The sequence below is a fragment of the Erythrolamprus reginae genome, chromosome 1, assembly GCF_031021105.1.
Source record: "Erythrolamprus reginae isolate rEryReg1 chromosome 1, rEryReg1.hap1, whole genome shotgun sequence".
In the NCBI taxonomy this organism is placed as follows: domain Eukaryota; kingdom Metazoa; phylum Chordata; class Lepidosauria; order Squamata; family Dipsadidae; genus Erythrolamprus; species Erythrolamprus reginae.
In genome coordinates, this window is record NC_091950.1 from 345,524,518 (window position 1) to 345,550,005 (window position 25,488).

At 39.7% G+C, this 25,488-nt stretch overlaps 1 protein-coding gene across 1 annotated transcript; it reads left to right on the forward strand.

Annotated features, from left to right (window-relative positions):
• Window positions 1-3,019: 3,019 nt before the first annotated feature.
• On the forward strand, window positions 3,020-5,100 carry CDC42EP3 (CDC42 effector protein 3). Its single transcript, XM_070734136.1, has one exon. The coding sequence runs from the start codon at window positions 3,108-3,110 to the stop codon at window positions 3,876-3,878; it is 771 nt and encodes a 256-aa protein (XP_070590237.1). The 5' UTR covers window positions 3,020-3,107; the 3' UTR covers window positions 3,879-5,100.
• The last annotated feature ends 20,388 nt before the right edge of the window (window positions 5,101-25,488 follow it).

Sequence of the window (25,488 nt, forward strand, 5' to 3'; positions counted from 1 at the left end):
CTTGTAAGTAGAACAAAAATATCTCTCCCCTCCCAGCTCTTATCTCGAGTTGCTCTTAAGTAGAGCAGCTCTTATGTCGGGGTTCCACTGTATATTATTTCAATTTTGCCTCTTTTTCTCTTTCAGATCTACCCTCTATTGCAACAACACAAACTTTGCAACATTATAAAGACAACAAAAGGTGAGCATTTCCCATAAGCCCTTCTAAATTTCCCATTCCCATAATTTCCATAATTTCCAATTCTATTAAAGGCACTATTGTCCCTTTAATAAGAATATGATTTAGGCATTTTGATTTTTGATTTTTTTTTTACCCGAGTCTGCAAGCAGTCAGGTAATAGTTGAGTAGTAGTCTACAGTGCTGCTTACACTTAAATTGCAGAAAATTTAGCATAGAGTATATGATTTTAAAACATTTGTGAAAACAATAAAATAAATCTTCACAGGAAACAATGAAAGCACAACTTTGTTCTTAACCATTGAAAAACAGTTTAAAAATATTCAAATATGTTATCAGGCACTTAGTTAAGAGGCATATCAGAAAAAGGCCTTGTCAATATACAGTACTACTATTCAATTAGTATATTTTTCATCTTGAAGCCAGAAAACCACAGATTATGGTTTTTTCTTTATTTTCTATAGGCATTACCATCCCATCTTTTTCAAGAGATGAAATAATATCTTTGGTATATTTTGGTTATTGTTGTTTTTTAGCCTTGTGGGAAGCAAGGGCAGAAAAAGCAGTTTATTTTTTGTTTTGTTTACTGCTTTTTAACTCCAGGAATAATATTACAATCATATCTGAGAACATGAAGGGTGCAGGCATATTCTTAACAAACCAATCCAAGCCGCCTTAAGTATATCACGAGGGATCTTTGCACGATTGATTGATTCTTCTTAAAGTTTGTTATTTTTGAATCCATAATTTAAAGATTTCTATTTCTCCCCCGCCCCACCACTTTTTTACACTACGTATTCATCTTTCACATATTACTACTAGAAAGACTATTGCCTAACTGTTACAGCTTTGTTAAAGAAATAACCTTATCTTCCATAATCTTATCTAAGTTTTTATTGCATTCCTCCTTAATCTCCTATTTACATTTTTAGTACATGTACATATTTATCTGTTCCAACTTCTCCTTTTCTTCCATCTCCTTTGTTCTATCAGATCACGATTATTCTTGAGAGCATTCCTGCTCTACCTATATTTTCCTGTGACTTTTCTTAAAAGAGCTCTCATTTCCGTTTTCTGGTTGTATTCTCTGGTTATTGACATTCCTGATTTACATATCTTTTCTTATTCTTTCTTGCTTGAAGATAAAAGCCTGTTTCTAATCATTGTGCATGCCTCTATCTCATTGCTCAACCCTTTCATCCTTTCTCTGGTTATCATGATAGCTTTTTGTGAAAGCCATTTGGATCTTTTCCCCATTTAAACATTGGGAATATTTTCTGTTCCTTTGCTTTCCATAATACAGTTCCTTCTTGAAGATACTTGGCTTCATTCAGTGCTGCAAAGTGTTGTTTTTTTCCTTTTCCCCATGGTAGCTTACTCTCATTTTCAGCATATTTTTCTTTCCCATGGTTCTAATATTTTTAAATGAGTTATTTACATTAATTCTGTTAAGAGCAACATTCTGAGATTTTTGCAGAATTGTTTTTTAGTTTTAAAGAACTGCAGTACGTATTGCAAAATTTAAGGACTTCTGAATATTTCCTTTTTTTCTATTGTTATATAATTGGAATACATTTTTGTATATTTCTAGTATTTTTTATTTCTAAATTACTCTCTTTACTTCTATTTATTATGGGAAGAGCCACTTATACTTTTGTGTGTATTAGAATAACTATCACTTAGTATGTGTCCTTCCTTATGAAATATGTTCAGAATAGGAAATTAATTTGAATCTTTGGTTGAAATCTGCTTTCACAGCTTAAAATCTATTAGTTTGTTGAGGAAGCAATCATTTAAATGGTTAATGTAAGAAGGCTAGATTTCAATGGGTGGTTTTTATCTGATAATTTAATCATGGTTTCACTTTGTTAAATTGTTTTGCCCTAAAATTGGAAGCCAGCCACTAAAAGCAAATTTGAACAGGAACAAAGCATGTCAGTAAGGTTTGAAACTATAGTTTTAATACTAGGATTATGATTTCAATATTTATATAAGTTTCACTTGCAAGCTGAGCTTTCTGCATCTGTATGTTGATGTGTACACACATACACACACAAACACACACAAACACACAGGCACCAGGACAACTACCCCAACTCATTTAGCTCCCTGTATTACGGTACTTAAAACAAAATTTGCCACATTAGGCCAGTATTTGAACTAATCACCTGGATATTTGTAGGCATTTATGTAAACAGTTGTTACTTTGACCTTTAAAACCTCAAATAGAAACATATTTCAACTTTGTGTTTCAAAGGCTAATAAAGGTCCTTTTTGGCATAGATGGTTAAATGGAATGTCCTTAAGTGACCACTTAAGAATACCACTGAATACCACTTAAGAAATACCACTTAAGAAGACCACTTAAGAAGACCACTGAACATAAGAATTCTATTCCATGATAGAAGAAGAAAAACGAGAAACCACAATAGTAAATTTATTAAGATGGTTGTGTTTGGTGTTGGGTCCCAAGAGCCAAGTTAGAAAAATGGCTAGTTAGTTCATACTTAATCTATTTCACAGAGCTAATCGAGACAGAACTATTAAAAGTACCATTCATTGTTTCTGCAATAGAGATTGAATGTATTATAGAGAATAAATACTAAGCTATTTTTTTTCCTTTGTACAGGGTTGGGAGAGAAAACAACATAGCATTCTAGTTCTCTCAGTCATCTGAAAGAAACATACTATACATAAAAACAACTCGGCTTCCAAAATTTTGTTTGTGAGACGGAATCAGTGGTAGTTATATGAATATTTTTATAAATGACACTGCAATCAAGAATGTAGCATAGATTTATACTACACACAAAAGAATTGGTTGGAGAAAAAGATTTTGTACATCTAGAGTATTTTGAAAAACACACACCCCTTTTGTTTTTTTTAAACAAAGAAGACAAAGTCTTCTCTTTCTACATATTGTCACAATATGCCAGCCAAAACGCCCATCTACTTGAAAGCTGACAATAATAAGAAAGGAAAGAAATTCAAATTGAGGGACATTTTGTCTCCAGATATGATCAGTCCACCCTTGGGTGACTTCCGCCACACAATTCACATTGGGAAAGAAGGACAGCACGATGTGTTTGGAGACATCTCTTTTCTGAAAGGAAACTATGAGCTTCTACCTGGAAATGAGGGAGAAACAGCAGGCAGCCAATACGAAGGGCGCAATGAATTCCTAAGGGCAAACAGCACTTCGGACTCAGTGTTTATTGAAACTCCTTCTCCCGTCTTGAAAAATGCCATATCGCTTCCTACCATTGGTGGTTCTCAAGCCCTTATGTTGCCCTTGTTGTCACCAGTGACATTTAATTCAAAGCGGGACTCGTTGGGACCCCTGAGGAATCCCAGGCATAGTTGTGAGCCCGTAATGGAAGAAAAGTTGCAGGAGAAGAGCAAACACTTGGAGAATGGGAAAATATACAAAGATGACATCACATGGAAGCAGAAAGCACCAGCATCATATTATACTAATGGAACAGACAGACATTCAACTAGCCATTCAGAACAATACACCAAATGGCAAACAGAGGAGTTCCTTGACAACCGCCATCCGTCATGCGATCTAACCAAGATGCAGCCTAAATCAGAGGACCCTCTGTCAGACCTGGCAGAGCCCCTCCTTTCTTTGCAGCTTGACCTTGGACCCTCACTTTTGGATGAAGTACTCAGTGTAATGGACAAAAACAAATCATAGAACTTGCTGCTTTCTGCCCCTCCAGTTTTCTTCAAATAAATATATTGAAATCTGCAGACACCATCCATCCAATGTCAAGTGGTTAATGTTGCAATCTAACGCATTACTAATCTTCTGCAATAGTATCACAGCGTTTTTGCTTATTCATAAAAAGGTGTCAAACCCCAACTGATTTGAATGAGCAAAATTAAGTAAATACTTAAATCTCAGCCACTGAGAATAAATAGCAAAAAATAGGCATACCTTTGGATGGATTGTGCCTTTTGTTTGTATATAAAGAAGTTGGTTCTTTTTGCAATTGACGTGTTTTCTAAAAACAAATGACTTTAAACTATTTTTTTACATATTTTTTAGCATGTCAAATGTTTTCAAATGAGTACATATTTTAATGACACAATTTTCAGCTGTATTAAAATGTTTCAAGAAACGTCAATGTAATATTTGAACTTATTCTGAAAATCAGAAAGTGTTTGATTCTCAAATATTCCGTGTAGGCCAGGCAGAAGTTTTATGAAATAAAAATAATTAGTTCAAAATTATTTGTAACTCCCCAGAATGATGAAATTCTTTTTACTAGTACTATTATAACTATTGTTGTTATTATATTAGAAATGGATTTTTTTTTCATTCAAGCTGCACTGTTATTGTTTAGTGTTAATGTATAGTTCTAAGCTGAAATGGGAATGGCTTTTTCTGTTCAACTATTAAGAATCTGTAGCCAACACAAACTGATGCCACTAAAGTTAAGGGCGATTCCTGTGCAAGCTCTTAAGCCAATACATTTTCAGTACTAGACAATCTGAAGAAATAAAGTGAAGTTAAAGCTGCATTATTTTAGGAGCTGAAATCTATTTCTATGCACATTACACTTTTAACGACTTCTACAAACATAAACTCTTGTGATTGCACCAGAGAACTGTTGTTTATTTCCTCTCTTTTTTTGACAATCTGAGTATAAACTGTATATTTGTGTGCATTCACATAAAATCCATATTTGATCTTTTAACTTTGCCCTCTCGGTTATTAATATTGACAAATTGTTTAAAATTTTGTGATGGATTCTTTTACATTTTAGAAGGAACCACCGACTAGTTTACAATGCTCAGAAGAGTTTGTGCTAGACCAATTGGTATTCAATGGTATACCAATTCAATTGGTATTGTGATGGCCCTGAGTTTGCGTAGATACTTTGTGCAATACAATAAAGAATAAATATGTAAAATCGTGAGTGCTTTATATATTACGGAAGAATGTGGCTGAGTGTCATTTAACATATTCCCATTACATAGTTCTAATAGTTGTAGCACTAAAAAGCAATTGCTATGACTTTAACCAGATTAAGTATAATATGAGAACAAAATGGATCTCTGTGTCATAAGCTATGTACACTAGTGTTATAATTAAAATAAAATAGTATCTTCATTTTTATTTCAGTTCAATTTTCCCTACCCCCTTGAGTTTCTCAGTTAGTGTATGGAGCTCATGTGTCACTCTGTTTTATCAACTATACAATACATAGGGGGGAGTAAAAGCAATAACAGAGTTGGAAAGGACCTTGGAGGTCTTCTAGTCCAACTCCTTGCTTAGACAGGAAACCGTACACCACTTTAGATAAATGGTTATCCAATCTCTTCTTTAAAACTTTGAGCATTGGAACATTCACAACTTTGGGAGACAAGTTGTTCCACTGATTAATTGTTCTAACTATCAGGAAATTTCTCCTTAGTTGTAGGTTGCTTCTCTCCTTAATTAGTTTCCACCCATTGCTTCTTGTCCTGCCCTCAGGTGCTTTGGAGAATAGCTTGACTTCCTCTTCTTTTTGGGAGATATTGGAACTGAGATATTGGAACATTGCTATCATATCACTCCTAATCTTTCTTTTCATTGAACTAGCCATGCCCACTTTCTGCAGCTGTTCTTCATATGTTTTAGCCTCCTAAATTTTGTTGCTCTTCTTTGACCTCTTTGCACATATCGTGGCAACCAAAACTGGATGCAGTATTCCAAGTGTGGCCTTACCAAAGCATTATAAAGTGGTATTAACATTTCATGTGATTTTGATTCTATCCTCCTTTTCATGGAACCTAGAACTGTGTTAGCTTTTTTGACAGCTGTTGCACCCTCGCAGCTCATATTTAAATGGTTGTCCAGTAGGACTCCAAGATCCCTCTCACAATTACTATTGAGTGAAGTACCACATATATTGTATCTGGCCATTTTGTTTTCCTTGTCTAAATGTGGGGCCTTACTTTTTTCACCATTGAATCCCATTTTGTTAGATAGTGCCCAATGTTCAAGTCTGTCAAGATCCTTCTGTATCTTAAGCCTATCTTCTGGATTGTTGGCTATTCCTGTTAGCTTGGTGTTATCTGCAAATTTGATGAGTTCCCCATCTATCCCTTCATCCAAATCATTGATGAAAATGTTGAAGAGTACTGGGCCTAAAACACTTGGGGTGCCTGACTTCATAGCTTCCTCCATGTAGATGCAATTCCATTGAGAACTACACGTTGAGTGGGGCCCTCTGTTGGTGATACTGTCTAACCTATGTTTTTCTATTTTATCTAGTAATAGGTTATGGTTTACTTTATCAAATGCCTTTATGAGATCCCAAGTAAATTATATTGACAACGTTCCTCTGTTTCACTAATCTTGTCACTTCGTCAAACAATGCAATAAAATTAGTCCGACATGATCTGTTTTTGACAAACCCATGTTGGCTTTTGGTTATTACTTTGTTTTCTTCTAGGCGTTCAATGATTCGTGACTTGATTATCTTTTCCAGAATCTTCCCTGGTGTTAATGTCAGGATGATACGTATATTATTTCCTTGATCTATTTTTTTTCTTTTTTTGAAAATGAGAACTACATCAGCTCTTTTCCAATCCTATGGCAGTTCCTTGGTGCTCCAAGATCCTTTGAAAGATATAGTTCAGTTGTTCTGAGATATCTGCCAGTTCCTTCAGAAACTTGGAGTGTAATCTATCTGGTCCTGGTGATTTGAACTCATCTAGGGTAGATAGGTGCTCACTTACCATTTTCTTCCCTATTTTAACTTGTGTTCCTAATCTGGTTTTGGTTGTGCTGTTTTTGATAGGTTGGACTGTTTTTTTCCCTTTGTGTCAAGACAGTTTCAAAAAAACGAGTTAAGTATTTCTGCTTTCTCCCTGTTGCTTTTCACCTTCTTGCTACTTTCTCCCAGCAATGGACCAGTTGTTCCCTTGACTTTTTTCTTGTTTTTAACATGTTGGAATAAGCTTTCTTTTTAAAAAACTTTTGTCACAAGCTTTTGTTCATTGTGAGCCTTAGCTTTCCTCACTTCATCTTTGCAGGCTTGGGCTATTTGTTGATATTCTGCCATAGTTATGTGCCCCTTTTCTCACTTTTTATACTTGTCTTTTTTGTCTTTCAGTTTGTCAGAGAGTTCTTAATGAAGCCATGCTGGTTTCTTTTGAGAGCTATTATTTTTCTTCTTCATTTGGTATTGTGCTAAACTGGGCTTTTATAATCTCATTTTTCAAAATTTCCCAAACTTCATGAGTTGTTTTCCCCTTGAGGATTCTTATCCATGGAATCCTTCCCAAGCTCTAAAGTTATTGAAATTAGTTCTCTTAAAGTCCAAAACTTTGACTTTGTTCTGTTGCTTGTGCTTGCATAATAATATTGAATTCCAATATTGCATCACTCACCCCCATGGTTCCTATAGCTTTAACACTTATCATGTCATCTGTTAGTGAGAATTAAATGCAATATGGCTGATCCCCTTGTTCCCTTCTCATAAATTTGTATATACAGTACATGGAAGTGGATGTCTAAACATGATTCTGCTATTGGGCTACATAAGATCTCTCTTCTAGGACTTCATGCTCACATACTTAAAGTTATTAAAGTAGAAGCATACATACATTATTTCTTAAAAATCTGTCATAAAATCTGTTTTAAAATCAGAGTTGGAACAATTAAGGAATTCTATGTAATGAGATTTCTGATGCACGGGATACATTAAAGCAATTGTACTGTGCATTAAATCAAGAACAGTAGTGGAGCTTTTACATTGCATAATTGTAACCTTATAATATCTAGTGCCTTGAAGAGGTGAATAACTTTGATTCCCCATAATTCCCAGCCTAAAAATAGGCTTCTAAATCAAAATCTCACAACAGGCTCCCTATTCTGATCCAATAGGACAGAACGTTACTTTAACAAGATATGTTGTTCCTGGTGCACCGTATACTGTATATAGCTCTTTCTCATAATTAGTGACTTCATACAATATATTTAGCTGGATCAATTAAAAGAGAAAACAGGCTTGTATACTGCACAGGTGAAGTATGGTTGACTTGTTTTTGTCTTAGACCCTTGAGTGAATCAAGTCCACTTGGTTACATTACTCAGCAAACCCAGAAAATCAGTTGTCAGGTTTAAATGTTTTGCATATAACCTGCAGGTTCACCTAGCAGGATAAGCTGCAGAAAAAGTAACATTTTGAAAGTAAATCTATTGTATTATTGTACAGCAACAGCTATGACTTTAACCAGGTTAACATGTTATATGAATGGACCTGATTTCCAAGGAGAAGAAAACAAAACACAGATGAACTCAATAAATGTGAACTTTCTACTTTTCTGTCAAGTCAGCAAATACAAACTAAAAGTGTTGGAGGATGGCGGGGAGGGGGTCTGTGGGAATGGTTTCATCTTTGGCAGGGCCAGATAGTCTTTCAGAGTAGCTATAATGGAATCAGAAAATACAATTTTTCCAGGACCTGTGCTGACCAGAAGTCTGATATTTTTGGCTGTACTGCAAGTTTGAGGCAATCTGTTATGTTGCCTTTAAGAAAGTGCTGTTCTTTGGAAAGGAATCTCTGGCTAGGGAAATATATCAGGTGATCTTGCAATTAAGATAATACCTTTCTGTGTTTTGCATTCTTTGATTATTTCCCTTGCCACTTTACTGTAGAGAGAAAACTATTTGAACAAAATAGCAACTGCTTCTACCTGAGCTCATCAAATGAGAATGATGATGTTATGAGAACAGGACTGTTTTCACAGCAGGTAGACCACTCAGGAGGCATTGCATGCACAAATGAAAGAAGGCTGGTTTGAAATACATGGCAAAGGCAAGCTTTTTTTCTAATGCAGATTTTGAAATTGATCCAAGATCACTATTATAACCAGTGAAGGGCTCCCAAACGTTTTACTACCACATTGTGGGTGTGCCTTATGAAGGATGCCTGCATTTTCTTTCAACATCTTTCAGTGCAAATTGGGTGCTCTGGGGTAGAGTTCCATTTTCACTAACCCACTGCGTCCCCTCCCTTCAGGCAATAGCCCACCCCTGGTTATAACCCAATGGTATCATCCCAAGCAGTTAAATACGTTTACATGCATTTCATTAGACTTAGTGATAACTACAATTTTCACCAATCCTATCTTCTTTTGCTTTTAGCTTCAGGGTAGATAGGAGTTGGTACTAAAGAAGTATTTAATAGTTTTCTTGGGAATAAAAATATTTGCCAGAGAAAGATGCACCCTTTATTAGGACAAATCATCATACTGTAATATTAGGATCAAGATCAAGATCAAAAGTTCTGCAGAAAACTTAGTGATGAATCAAAAGATATTGATAAAATTGAATGGGTCCAAGGATGGGCTACAAAAATATGTTAAATATGTTAAAGGGTTAAATAAAATTCAGGAAAGTCTTTTTAATAGGAAAATGAACACAAGAACAACGAGGCACAATCTGAGGTTAGTTGGAGGAAAGGTCAGAAGCAATGTGAGAAAATATTATTTCACTGAAAGAGTAGTAGATGCTTGGAACAAACTTCCAGCAAACGTGGTTGGTAAATCCACAGTAACTGAATTTAAACATGCCTGGGATAAACATATATCCACCCTAAGATAAAATACAGGAAATAGTATAAGGGCAGACTAGATGGACCACAAGGTCTTTTTCTGCCGTCAATCTTCTATGTTTCTTTGTGTTGTATTTATCGCATGGGTGTCAAACTTGCTGGGTCAGATTACTGTCATATGACATCACAATGTATTTTACCCTTCACGAAACTGACGTTGCCATGACCTGCATTTGACGGATCTGGCCCACAGTTTGACAACCCTGGTCTATCATATGATAGACTGTACTATTTCAGTATAAGAAATTATAATTGCTAATCAAGAATTCAGAGAATTCATTATAGTAACAAAACAATTGAAGTGCACCAGTTTGGAGAAGTAAATAATAGGAGGCAAATTGTCTTAAATACAACTGGATTGTAAATTGAAATTTAACCCACTTTTTTTCAGCATTCTGGAAGTATTTGAGCTCTGGTGCTAAACTTGGTCCTGAGGCTCAGATTGCATTGGAAATTCCTGATGCTTTGTCCATTCTGAAATTAATAAATAACCAGCCCTATATAGAGTGCTGAACAAACCTTTCCACAGCTTCAGTAGAAAAGCAATGAACTTGGATTATACATTCTTCAATGCAGTGGAATTCTATTTTAATTTAATTCTCATTGGACCTATATTATTCATAATTTGAAATAATTGTCTTGCATGTTCACTGGACCTTTGACCAATAACATCAACCTGGATTTACAGATCTTGCTGGAGATAAACTGCATCTGGATACCTTTAATCAATATGTTATGGTTTTGTCCTATCCTTGCCCTATTCTGGCAAGACCTAAAGCAATAAATTATCCTTGTCCTTGACTCAGCCTTAAAAATGGTCAGCTCTTGATTTGATCCTCAGCACATTCCATCAAAAATAGGAGGCTAAAACAACATACGGAAAATAACAGGTTTATGGACTACAATGGGAGTTAAGATAAATTGTTCCTTAGTCGAAAGAATCATTGATCAGTCAAAAAACAACATTAAATAGCATGCTGCCAGCACATTTTAAAAATACTGTATATCTAAATTTCTCCATATTTGCTGCTTATTTCCAGTTTTATTTCCCATTTAACTATAATTGGGTCAAGAGACATAGATCAGGCTATATAGTATATGATATTTGAGAGGGGTTTTGGTTAAATATCTTATTTTCTATAAATAAGGTCAACATATTTTATTTTTTAGAAAAACATGGGGTGGGTTGAATTATCTTGCAAATAATATGGATTAGCAATTCTCAACTTTGGCAACTTTAAGATAGGTGAATTTCAACTTCCTGAATTGCCTAAGCAGAATAGTTAGCAGGGAGTTGAAATCCACTTCTCTTAAAGTTGCCAAAGAATTGCTGATATAGATGTTTAAAGAAGTAAGGGACATGTTTTTACCTACTTGACTGTTGGTTCAAAAACAGGGGCCAAGGAAGAATAGAGCAACGATATTTATTATTTTATTTTATTTTATTTTATTTTATTTTAAATTTATTTATTTATTTAATTTTATTGATTGATTGATTGATTGATTGATTGTTAGAGTTGAAAGGGACCATGAAGGCCATCGAGTTCAACCCCCTGCCCAAGCAGGAACCCTATAGTACACCAGTCAAGTGGCAGTTCAATCTTCTCTTTAAAATGTCCAGAGTGTTGGAGTTCACAACGTCCGCTGGTAGATTGTTCCATTGGTTGATCGCTCTGACAGTCAGGAAGTTCCTCCTTATCTCCATGTTGAATCTCTCCTTGGTCAGCTTCCAGCCATTGTTCCTTGTCCGGCCCTCTGGTGCCCTGAAGAATAAAGTGATCCCCTCCTCTCTGTGACATCCCCTCGTATACTTGTATACTGCTATCATGCCCGCTCTGGCCCTCCTTTTCTCTATGTCCAGTTCCCTCAGTCTCTCTTCGTAAGTCTTGGTTTCCAATCCCTTAATCATCTTGGTTGCTCTTTTTTGCACCTTCTCCAGAGTTTCAATGTCTCTTTTGAAGTGTGGTGACCAGAACTGAATACAGTACTCCAGGTGTGGTCGGACCAGGGCGTAGTAGAGTGGTATTAAGACTTCCCTGGTCTTGGAGTGTATCCCCCTGTTGATGCAGCGTAGGATATTTAGAAATCATCTTATAGGAATGGTCAGAGATGTTAAATGCCAGCCTTTTACACAGTAATAAACTGAAAAACCTTTCCTCACATGCAAGTAACTGTGGTATAAATATCTATCAACTTGTAGCTGTGTGCTTGTGGCATTTCCTTTACCTGATCCCAATCCCATACTGGAGACAGCCTTAGATTGATGTTTTCCCCTTATGCCAGGGGTATCAAACTTGCATTGTCACAGTAGTGACACGTGATGTATTGGGATTTTTTCTCTTTTGCTGAACCGGGCGTGGGCATAGCCAGCGCATGACATAACTGGACTGTGGACTGCGAGTTTGACAGCCCTGCCTTATGCCAACATAAACTTTCCTGGGATATCAATAACTGCACTTTGTCAGCCATTCCTCAGTTACCCTTGGTATGAGAAGAGCTTGGCTTCCAGTGGCCATTTTAGATTGGTAGAGGAATATATATCCCTTACAAGCAGTCTATGGGCATTATTTGTTCAAAATGAGATCTCTCTTTGATTCCTCTCCCTCAGGTTGTGTGCCTAGATTAGCTTCAACAACAACTGAGCAGCAGAAACAGAAACAGCAGAGATTCTCTCCTTGTTCCTTATTGAACCCCACCTGTGCCTGTCAGCTATTTTTTCGTCTGCTTTTGAACATTTCTGGAGCATGTTAAGCCTATATTTAAAAGGAGCCCAGTTACTTAATAATGGAGCTCCTTTTGAATGCGTCAACAAAAAAAAAAAAACCCCTGCAAAACCAGAACAAGTTTTGAAAGATTATTAAAACAGCCAGTCTAGTCATGGTCAAAACTTGTCTCCTTCCCCAAGTCCAGTTGCATCTCGCATGCAGAAGAATAATTGGTGGATGTTTTACAGCGGCCTGTTTGGTGGAGGGCAGAGAATTAAAGTTAGGGAATCCACCCAGTCCTGTTCTTAAAGTGCCTCGTTCACTTTTAAGGATTTATTTTGTAATATCTATGTGACATAAAGATCACCAGTGGGAACAGCACGTTTCGGGCAAGTAATTTTCTGCTGGTTCAAGGCCTATTGGATAGTATTAACTAACCATCATAAAAATCTTAACATCAATGTTAGAGAAAGAGAGGTTCACTTTAGGGGTGAAATGCTCCTGGTTTGCTTTTTGCCTGTCAATCATTGGAGACCTGGTCGCAAAGGGAGCGCAAGGCTCCACCCACCTGTCCAGATGCCACCATTTGGATTCTTTTACCCTCTGCACATACACAGAATGCTTTGTGCATGCACAGAGAGTAAAAGAACCCAAATGGTGGCATCTGGGCTGATGGGTGGAGCCTCACACTCCCGTCGCGACCGGCTCTTTGATGACTGACAGGCATGAGTGAATCATGAGCATTTCAACCCAGATCACTTTTTCTAAAACTCAACACTCTTTCTTAGTTCCTTCAGAACAGAACTCTATTAAGAAGGGGACCCTTAAATAAGATGAACTCAAAGTGTGGTTAAACAAAAGTAGATAAAGAGCTATTGCTTAAAAGCAAACAATATTTTCATGCTATTCATTATTTTTCTTTTTTCAGTGCCATGTACGTACTTCTTTTTATCACATTTAATAATAATAATAATAATAATAATAATAATAATAATAATAATAATAATAAATTTATTGTCATTGTCAAAACAACGAATTGTCATTGGCAACGAAAGTCGTGTGACACCCAGAGACCAGTCTCACCATACATAAAATCAGAATAGGTAAATTTAAAAATAGAATAAAAAATGGAATAAAATGTCCCACCCACTACAAATTCTCCACCCTAAACCACTCAACCATCTACATGACAAACCGAGTAATATTGTCCAACAGTTCACTGATGGTGACCCTTTAATTCGTTGTTAAGTGAGAGTATGGCTCTGGGATAAAAACTATTCAGGAAACATGTGGTCCGAGTTCTAGTTATTCTGTATCTTCTGCCAGAAGGCAACAGTTCAAAAAGATTGTAAGCAGGATGAGAAGAGTCTTTTAGAATGGTATGCACCTTCCTAGAACAGCGAGATGTGAAGATGTCATCCAGGGCAGGTAGCTGGAGCCCAATAATGTTCTGGGCAGTTTTAATAATTCTCTGTAGAGCTTTTTTGTTCGCTACAGAGCTGCTCCCATACCAAGCTAGAATACCATATGTCAAGACACTCTCAATGGTACTGTGATAGTAGGACAACAGTAGATGCTGAGATAAATTTATCTTCCTGAGCATTCTCAGGAAGTACAGCCTCTTTTGTGACTTCTTCACAAGCATTGATAATTTAATATTGCTGTCTCTGGCTTACCCACCCACTCTTTCTCAAAAAATCCCACCATACACTTTGGGGGCCCTGATATAACAGAGTGGTAAGTTGAAATATAAGTATTCCATGTCAAAATGTGAAATAATATTAATCAAAACCATAATATGTTTTATGCACCAACTAAAAGCCCATTACTTTATATAGCCATTTTATATTTGACTTTGGTCAGCTGGTTAAGAAATATGCATTTACTTGTGTGGTTGATGAATAATTCTATTCATTATTCATATAAAAATATATAAATATATAACATAGAAATTATATATGAATATAAATATACTATTCAGATATTAATAGCCATTTTGATCTAGTGTTTAAGGTACCAGGCAAGAAAGCGGGAGATCATGAGATCAATAGCAATAGCACGTAGACTTATATACCGCTTCACAGTGGATTACAGCCCTCTCTAAGTAGTTTACAGAGTCAGTCTATTGCCCCTGCCCCCCAAAGAAATCTGGGTTCTCATTTTACTGACCTCGGAAGGCTGGAAGGTTGAGTCAACCTTGAGCTAATGAGATTCGAACTGCCAAACTGCTAGCAGGCAGAAGTCAGCAGAAGTAGCCTGCAATACTGCATTCTAACCACTGTGCCATCAGGGCATCAAATCCTGCTTTAGCTGGTTAACCTTGGACCAGTCACTCTCAGTCCAACCACCATATAGATTATGATTGTGGGAAAATAAGAGGAAGATGTGTTGGACATGTTCGCCATCTTGAATTATTTGTAAAAATAGGTGGATACAAATTTTTTTTTAAAAAAATTACCAGTGTTTAAAGATTAAAGGCTTTATCACAAAGAACTCTTACATTACTTCCCAGTTGATCTGAGCTGTGCAAAACAATTTATGGATTTCAATGAATATTTAGTAATAATCAAATGATTTTTTTTATTTTAAGGCAAAAATTACTCAGATAAGAAGCAATTTCATTTTCATTTTATTGGATTTGTATGCCGCCCCTCTCCATAGACTCGGGGCGGCTAACAACAGTAATAAAAACAACGTGCGACAATCCAATACTAAAAACTAAAAACCCTTAATTTAAAACCAATCATACATACAAACGTACCATACATAAATTGTGGAAGCCGAGGGGGAAAGAATATCTTTTGGTTCATTGCATAGACCAGGGGCTCAAACCTGCATTGTCCCAGTGTTATCACATCACGTATAGGCAGTGAAGGGCTACCAATTGTTTTACTACAGTACTACACTATGGCCGAGGCTTATACAGGACGCACTACATTTTCTTTCAACATCTTTCAGTGCATATTGGGTACTCTGGGGTGGAGCTCCATTTTTGCTACCCCATTGTGGTCCCCACATCCATGTCTGGGCAACAGCCCACCCGGTTTACTGGCCATGTGACCAGGTGGGAGTGGCTTGACGATCATGTGATGGGGTGGCTTAAAAGTCATGTGACTGGCTTAAAGGTGGCCCACTTGATGTCACTCATGTCAAGGGTTTGAATTAGGGTTAGGGTGCCTGGCCTCTCCCCACCTCAAAGAGATACAATTTCCCTGATATTACTGATCATCCAAAATATACTATTTAATTCTTTGTATACCTGTATATGCCATATGTGTACATACATATTGCACACAGGCACACAAAAATATACATTATCTGTTATATAAACTGCATGTGTATGTACACACACACACACACAAATAGCTGTTCTAAAATTATACACATTCAACCTCATTTACTGCAATAGGAAAAACATACCCAGAGCCCAGAATGGGGAAAAAAGAAAAAAAGTCAAAAATTTTCTACCAGTTCTGCATACCTGATCATATCCGTAGGAGCCCATCACTGCGTATAGGACTTTTTCCTCCTTCGGTAAACTGGGCAGGGGCAGAGCTAGTACGTGATGCATCCAGCCTGCAAGCCGTGGGTTTGTCACTCCTGACATAAACAATCTCTCCAGAAGAATAACAGAGATAATTGCGCTACATGCAGTTACACTGTCTTTAGATTTGCTGACCCCCAGAGGTAGAGAATGTTGCATGGTTTTCATTAGACAATTAACTGGACAATATTCATGACACCACTTTCCATCATTTTATAGCCACAGGCTCTGCAGAAAATCCCCTGAGACAAGATGATGAATGATGACTTTGAACTGCAAACTTATCTCCGCATAGGGAAGAGTAGGAATGACAAGGCAGGAATTCATTTTTTTTTAAAAAGAAAAGATTTAAGCTGTTCTTCCCTAACCCGTGCCCTCCAAATCTCTGGCTCTAAAATTCCATTTAGTCCTGGTCTATCCATATCTGTAGTCTAAAATATCTGAAGGGCACCAGATTGAGAAAGTTTAGTTTAAATTATAGCCAACCAGACTGAAGAGTCCAAACATACTACCTTTTGTGGTTAGCTCTGGCCCAGCTCCTGCCCCAAGGACTGTGGATGTGGGGGAGACATCCACATGCTGCAGGCCTGTTTTGCCCCCAATGGAATCTGCTGATGAAGGCTCCTCTGACCAAGAAGACATGAGTGACAGGGCGGAGGAGAGTGTGGCAGACAGCTCGGAAGGAGATCAAGTATCTAGCTCCTCCTTGGATTCAGAACAAGAGTTAATGATACAGCCACACATGCTGAGAGTGATGCATAGGCAACAACAACCGAGAGATTATTATCAAAGAAAATGAGGCCACCTGTGGTTGGGTGGGGCTGTGGTAATTAGTGAGGCTGCTATAAATAGCAGCCTGTGGGTTTGGCCATTGTGGAGGATTATCTGATCGTTGTGTTTCATGACTGCTTTACTGACTTGGACCTTTTGTATGCTGATTTTTCCCCTCTTTGAAACTAAACCAGAGCAAAGTGTGTTTCACTTTATGAAAGAAGAAGGACTGTGAATTGCCTCACAGCTGCAAGCTAAGTATCACAGAACTGATAAGGGACTTGTACAAATTACCAGTTTGTTTGGAGACCAGTGCTCTTTGCTATACCAAAAGAGGGTTTAGTTTAAGTGAATTTTCATTATAAAGAACATTGTTTTGAACTTTCAAACGTGTGTGTGTGTCTGAAATTTGTACCTGTGAATTTTTGGGAGGATTCTACCAGAGAGCCCGACAGAACACTACCAAGGCAGCCTTGTTCCAAAATCTTCTAGGCCTCATTCTCTGGGCTGCACCTCAAGAAAGCTTAAGAGCAGAAGTGGACATTTCCAGGATATTTATTTAGAAGCACAAAGATGTGAATTGAGATGTACTCCCAAAGAAATGTGCACAAAGCAGAACATGGTTTATTTCAATAAAACTCCTCTTCCTCCCACAACCTGACTTGAGTATCTTGATCTAGAAAAATCAAAATAGTCACATGGGTAGCATCCAATCTTTTCATTTGGAGGCCTCAGTGCCATGATTGTTTTATCAATGATCTTCGTTGGCTATTCTGCAAGCTCTGGGGCCAAAAAGCAGGATTTTTTTTAAAAAAATAATTGATCTAAATAAATCAATACGTATGTTATTTCAATAGGGTATAATTTGCCTTAATGTCAAAGGTAATTCTCAAGTAATTGCTCCTCCACCACCAATTTTAAAGAGAATTGCTCTTTGTTGCAGGGTGCCACCATGGGCTGTCAACGGTCAACACCTTTAATGCAGATCAAACCCAAACGTTTATAAAATGGTCCGCAGCTGTGAACACTGGAAGGCCCTGCCAGCATGGGTTCCAGGGAGACAGTTGTTTAACACTAGCTGCAAAACTTTACTGAAATGAATAGTGCTTTTCTCGTTCATGAATCAAATATGTGTGCATTGTATCCTCACTTATCTAAACAGCCAGGGGCCCTCCAAAGCAACCAGACAATTCACAAGCTGTGATAAATCTCAGAGTTATGTACACAGAGGTTACACAGCTGTGGAGGTACCTGGAACTCTGAAAATGTAACATACAACTGTTTTGTCTACCCCTGTCTGTATACTACACAGAACTATAGTTGTATGTCCATGGACACTTATGTAGCATCTATTTTGAAGACCACCTCTCCAATCCCAGCTGTATCATTTCACTGGGGGTGGGAACCCTAAATGATTGGCCCTCACACCAAAAATGAGAGAGAGATAGAAAGATGCACAAAAGCCCAACTGAGATCTCATCTTTAGGATGCTTTTAACCAGGCCATTTATTAAACCCTATTTTATTCACAGCATTTATTGGCTGAGAACATCATATTCTCCAATTTATTTATTATTTATTTATTACTTAGATTTGTATGCCGCCCCTCTCCGAAGACTCGGGGCGGCTCACAACATGTAAAAACAAATCATAAGCAATCAGACAAATTTAAAATATTTAAATATTTAAAAAACCCCATATGCTAACAGTCACACACACAGACATACCATGCATAAATTAAACGTGCCCAGGGGGAGATGTTTCAGTTCCCCCATGCCTGACGGCAAAGGTGGGTTTTAAGGAGTTTACGGAAGGCAGGAAGAGTAGGGGCAGTTCTAATCTCCGGGGGGAGTTGGTTCCAGAGGGCCGGGGCCGCCACAGAGAAGGCTCTTCCCCTGGGGCCCACCAACCGACATTGTTTAGTTGACGGGACCCGGAGAAGGCCCACTCTGTGGGACCTAATCGGTCGCTGGGATTCGTGCGGCAGGAGGCGGTCTCGGAGATATTCTGGTCCGATGCCATGAAGGGCTTTAAAGGTCATAACCAACACTTTGAATTGTGACCGGAAATTGATCGGCAACCAATGCAGACTGCGGAGTGATGGTGAAACATGGGCATACCTAGGTAGGCCCATGACTGCTCTCGCAGCTGCATTTTGCACGATCTGAAGTTTCCGAACACTTTTCAAAGGTAGCCCCATGTAGAGAGCATTACAGTAGTCGAACCTCGAGGTGATGAGGGCATGAGTGACTGTGAGCAATGAGTCCCGGTCCAGATAGGGCCGCAACTGGTGCACCAGGCGAACCTGGGCAAACGCCCCCCTCGCCACAGCTGAAAGATGTTGTTCTAATGTGAGCTGTGGATCGAGGAGGACGCCCAAGTTGCGGACCCTCTCTGAGGGGGTCAATAATTCCCCCCCCAGGGTGATGGACGGACAGATGGGATTGTCCTTGGGAGGCAGAACCCACAGCCACTCCGTCTTATCCGGGTTGAGCTTGAGTCTGTTGACACCCATCCAGGCCCCAACAGCCTCCAGGCACCGGCACATCACTTCCACCGCTTCGTTGACTGGGCATGGGGTGGAGATGTAAAGCTGGGTATCATCCGCATATTGATGATACCTCACCCCATGTCCTTGGATGATCTCGCCCAGCGGTTTCATGTAGATGTTGAATAGCAGGGGGGAGAGGACCGACCCCTGAGGCACCCCACAAGGGAGAAACCTAGGAGTCGACCTCTGGCCCCCCACTAACACCGACTGCGACCGGCCAGAGAGGTAGGAGGAGAACCACTGAAGGACAGTGCCTCCCACTCCCAACCCCTCCAGCCGGTGCAGAAGGATACCATGGTCGATGGTATCGAAAGCCGCTGAGAGGTCAAGGAGCACCAGGACAGAGGATAAACCCCTGTCCCGGGCCCGCCAGAGATCATCCATCAACGCGACCAAAGCGGTTTCCGTGCTGTAACCGGCCCTGAAACCCGACTGCTGGGGACCTAGATAATCGGCTTCTTCCAAGGACCGCTGGAGCTGGAGTGCCACCACCTTCTCGACAACCTTCCCCATAAAGGGAAGGTTGGAGACTGGACGATAGTTGTTAAGTACGGCTGGGTCCAGGGAGGGCTTCTTGAGGAGGGGGCGCACAAGCGCTTCTTTATAGAGTGATGGAAAAACTCCCCTCCCCAAGGAAGCGTTGGTAATCTCCTGGGCCCAGCTCCGTGTCACCTCCCTGCTGGCCGAAACCAACCAGGAGGGACACGGATCCAGTAAACAGGTGGCGGAACTCACAGCTCCAATGGCCTTGTCCACTTCATCAGGTGTCACCAGATCAAACTCTTCCCAGACAGGTGGACAAGTACGTGCCCCAGTCACCTCGACTGACTCGTTGTCAGTCGACTCTGTTTTACAATTGGAGTCGAGGTCGGCCCGAATCCGAGCGACTTTATCAGCGAAAAACGTGTTAAAGTCCTCGGCACTACTCTGCAAGGGCTCCCCAACTCCCCCCTGATTAAGAAGGGAGCGGGTCACCCTAAACAGAGCGGCCGGGCGGGATTCCGCTGATGCAATCAAGGCGGCATGGTACGCGCATCTTGCCGCCTTGAGCGCCACTTTGTAAGTCTTAATAAAAGCTCTTACAAGTGTTCGATCAGATTCAGACCTACTCTTCCTCCATCGCTTCTCTAGACGTCTCTTCTGGCGTTTCAACTCCCGGAGCTCCTCGTTGAACCATGGAGCTCTACGGGGTCTAGCGCCACGGAGAGGTCGCAAAGGCGCAATCCGGTCAAGAGCCTCTGCTGCAGCCTCGTTCCAGGCTTTCGCAAGAGACTCTGCCGAACTGTGGACAAGTGCCTCTGGAATAACCCCAAGCGCCATCTGAAAGCCCTCTGGGTCCATCAGGCGTCTGGGGCGGAACATCTTAATTGGTTCCGCCTCCCTGCGGGGAAGGATTGGAGCCAGGAAGTCAAGCCGTAGTAGAAAATGGTCTGATGCACTGCTGCGGAGAGTCCAGCATGGGTGATACTTCAGCCTGATTGGTTAGGGACTGAGTCAGAATAAAATATTAATTAGCTCCACCCTGTAGGCACCCCCTACAGCTCAGTCTTAAAAACTCAGTCGTAGTGATAGGGACTAGAGTTTTTCTCTCTCTAATTTTACTATTGTGGATTTAATTTTAATATGAAATAAAGTAACTTTCTCCTTTTGTTTTATTTCTTCCCTTCTCTACAGAAATCAGAAGAGGACAGAAGAGATCAGGTATCTACCCTCCGTGGGTAGAGCCTGCAACGATATACCTCCTTAAGGCCTTTGCCCTCCGAGGGCATAGCCCAGAGGTATGGCTCTCCCTAGGCAGGGTCCCTGACCTCCGTGGCCATAACCCTCTTCACATGCCTAGTGGTCAAGAATGGAGCCTCACCGAGTCTGGAGGGGCGAAGGTACAGAGATAGAAAGATACACAAAAGCCCAACTGAGATCTCACCTTTTATTCACAGCATGTATTGGCTGAGAACATCATATTCTCCACCATTCTTCCCCTTCAATGAAGATAAGACAGAAGAGCTGCATGGGATTTTTCAGACATTCATCTGGATCCATCCTGATAAGGGAATTCTACCTAAGGCTTAATTAGTATTTTAATTAATTAATTAAATAAATAAATAAATAAATAAATACGTTAATTTGGAAGTCAGGAAATGAGGAGACTGCTGAATTGGAAAGGATGCACTCACTTTTTTTTTTTGCATAGGATAAGGATGTTTTGTATCATGGCCAGCATTTCTATAATATCCTTTTTGGGGAGGGAGGCTAATTTTACTTTTAAATCCTCTCATACAAGGTAAGTATATTGAACTTGGAGAAAGTTACTGTTTTCTTAAACTATAGCTTCCCAAGTATGCATATTCCTTCCTTTGTTTCTTTTCTCAGATAATCTATTGCTGGGGATTGGGGAAACAGAGAAGAGCAGATCACCTTTCCATGTTTGGACAATCATGAGCACAAGGAAGTAACCACTGATGCAATCTCTGTGATAAATAATAAAAGAACAGGTGCCAGGCACTGGTCTATTTGAAGCACTGTCATACTTAACTTGGCTGTTACACAAAAACAGATGTATAGGGAAGGTCAAATTTAGGGCAACTCAATTAAGTGTGAACAGGTGCCTCCAGACCACCATGAAATGCATTGCTTGGTTAGGTAGGATCCAGAGGTCTTCAACCACCATGGAGATTAGAGTAGTGTTTCCCAACCTTGGCATCTTGAAGATATTTGGACTGCAACTCCCAGAATTCCCCAGCCAGCGAATGCTGGCTGGGGAATTCTGGGAGTTGAAGTCCAAATATCTTCAAGTTGCCAAGGTTGGGAAACACTGGATTAGAGAATCTAAAATTTTAGGAAACCTCAGTTTCACTCTCTTTGAACCTTTATTGGAGGAAGGTAAGTTGTTTGGAATGAATATCTGTTCTCACGAATCTTCACGGGAGATTTTATTTTGACCCTCACTTATCATGAGCTTTAGCTAGGAAAGAAATAGTGTGAATTACTCCGAGCTAGTTTAAAATACATAACCTCAGAGGTCCTGGTGACAACCCTTTGAGGTAGACTAAGTAAGGAATTAGATAAAATGTGAACTACTGATATCTAATTTATTGTTATGGGCAGCGGTGGGCTACGAGATGGAACGCTAAATTGCGCTTGCCGCCGCGGCTCGCGAGTGATTGCGGGGTAGTGCGATTTTGCTTCTGCACTTGTGGAGGTAGCAAAATCGTGAACAGAGCTGCAGGTGCACCCAAGTTTCGGCAAAGTTTTTTTGCTTTTGCACGTGCCGAAACACGGACGCAACTGTAGCTCTGTGCACGATTTTGCTACCTCCACAGGTGCAGAAGCAAAATTGCACTGGCCCCGCAAGCACTCGCGAGCCGCAGCAGTGAGCACAATTTAGTGTTCCGGCTTGTAGTATAGTATAATATAATCTTGAAAGCTTGATAGATTTTTCCCCTCTTCATTTTAAAGAGAATTGAGTTTGGGCAATCTTGAGTTTCTTTCACCCATCTTGTCTATCTGGGTTTAAAAGATGTTTCCATAAAAGTCATTTAATTCCTCAAGGCTATCTTTACTTGACCTGAGATTATATGGGAATGGTAGAATCTAGTACTCTAATTTCCCAACAGTTAGCAGCCATGTTTCCATTTTTGTTGTCAGATAAGAGAGAAAGTTGTTGCAACTGACACTCCGCAACATGACTGGATGTTTCCCAGGAAGATAGAGCATTCCAAGGAGTGGAGGGGAGAAAAGCAATGATACAATCCAGAGTTGTATCAGAGAAAGATATTTAGGATAGCTCCCCAGGATATATATGTTAGGGTTGAAGTACAGTGATCCCCCGAGTTTCGCGATCTTGATCTTTGCGAAACGCTATATCGTGATTTTTTCACCCGATGATGTCACTCCCTTCCTTTCTCATCTTTCTTCCTCTCTCTCTTTCTCTATCTTGCTTCTTCCTCTCTCACACTCTCTTCCTCCCTCTCTCATCTCTTTCTTTCCTTCCTTAAAATGGAAGCACCTTGAAAGATATTCCAAGGTGAACCTGTATAGTGGGTTGGAGAACACAGCATAAGTTCAGACGCCGATAAGTGGGATGCGAGAAGCATTCCTGCCAATCAGGACACCATACGAACTGTTCTGTCTGGGTCCCTCCAGAAGCCAGCACCTACCAAAAAGAGAAGCCAGACACACTGGTAAAAAGTAAAGGCAGTTTATATAATTCAAAGCAAACACAGGTAACAGAAACTGTTCTTACAGACAGGAACACGCTGGAACTTCACAAAGGTTTCACGAAGGCCATGAAAGAAAACAGGATTCTTGCTGTCAAAAACAACGCTGGAGATAACAAACCCACGCCTCCCACAAGTCTTCCAGGCTTCTAGGCCACAAGCCAAGATCAGAGACGCCGAGAATCGAAGCAAGGTCACAGAACCTCCAGTTGATAATGCTCCACATGGCTGTAAGGGCGGGCCTGCCTTTTAAACCCTGCTGAGGAGAACCACACCCAAATCCAGCTGTTGCCAATTCAATGATGCAAATACCTTTCTAATTGGTCCTGTCTCTGAGCAGCACGTCGCTGTCTCATGTCTATTATGGCCTGTGCTTCCTCATCCAGTGAGTCCAGGCTACTGGCTGGGGAGAGCCCCCCCCCCGGGGCTCTCAGGCTGCTCTTCCTCATCCTCTTTCTGACTTTCCTCTCCCCCGTCTGCCTGTTCCTCCCCCTCCTGGTCACTGTCCTCCTCCTCCGGGCATGGATCCAGCAGAGACGCAGCCAGTCCCTGAGGAGCCTCAGGCTGAATCACAACACCAACGACAAACCATTTCCATTTATTATCTGAAATTCACTTGTTTGCTTCGATTTCAACTAAACAGCTGCAAAGTTGGAAGAAAATCAGCTCAGCGGTTGTACACAACTGGCATTGTGTGAAATCTGCCACAGATCTTGAATCAGCAAAGAATGGTTGTCGAGAGGTTCCTGGAAACTTTTCTGTATGCTAGTTGTGCTTCTCAAATGGGAACAAAAACTCAAAGTAAGATGAGTGACAACAGAAAACAACATTCCTGAACTTGGGGCTCTTTACACCAATTTTCTATGCGGCTGGAAATCCAGAGAGACCTGCTGTTGCCACAGATTTTTGAAGGTATGTATGGTGGAAGGATACTAGTTGTCCCTGCTAATTGTGAGTTCAGCAGCTAGTAGGCAAAATATCAAAGAATATAGTAAGCACAAAGTCAGTTTTGTTAAATAGCAATGGCAATCTCCCTAAATAAAAAAAAATATAAAACATTATAGGAATGGCAAAACTGAACCGCTGTTTTTTTTTAATTGCTCCTTTACAAAATCCAATAAAAATCTTCCAGGATACACCTGGCGAAATATAAAATTGCATAAAATAATGCAATATATAATTAGTATAAAAACTTCCCACAAGGTAAAAGTCAGGCTGGCAGTTATAAATAGAGCCTAAAGTAATAATAACAACAGCATGACAATAGAAGCTATAAATATAGAATACAGTTCTTAAAATGGGAAAATAAGTTTGTAATTTCATCTAGTGCCCCATAGCTCCTCATCGATTGTTTCTTCATTGCTTATTTGACCCCTATGACAATCATTAAGTGTTGTACCACATGGTTCTTGACAAATGTATCTTTTTCTTTTATGTACATTGAGAGCATATGCACCAAGACAAATTCCTTGTGTGTCCAATCATGCTTGGCCAATAAAGAATTCTATAGATACAATGTATAATAAGGCCCCTAGTGGCCGCCTTCAAGGATGGGAACTTTGAAGGATTTGATTGGCTGTTCAGTTATGTTTGCCAGGTATACGAGGATTATCTCAGTTCCAATTGTATAGTTATTCTGTTAAGCTTCAGAATTAAAGAGGTGTTAATCTTCAAGGAGTTGCCTCTGTCACTGTGCTCATTACTACACCATATTATATATACCCACGTATATAATAATAGAGGATCCAGATGTCTCTCTCTTAGCCATTTGTCCCATAGATGGGCACCCCAACAGGAAAAGCCCTCTCCTTTGAGGTTACTGGTTGCCTCATGCAGTCAAGGACCTAAAAAGAAATGATCCTAAAGTCCTTGTAGTTAAATAACTTGCTTGTCTCATTTCATAGTA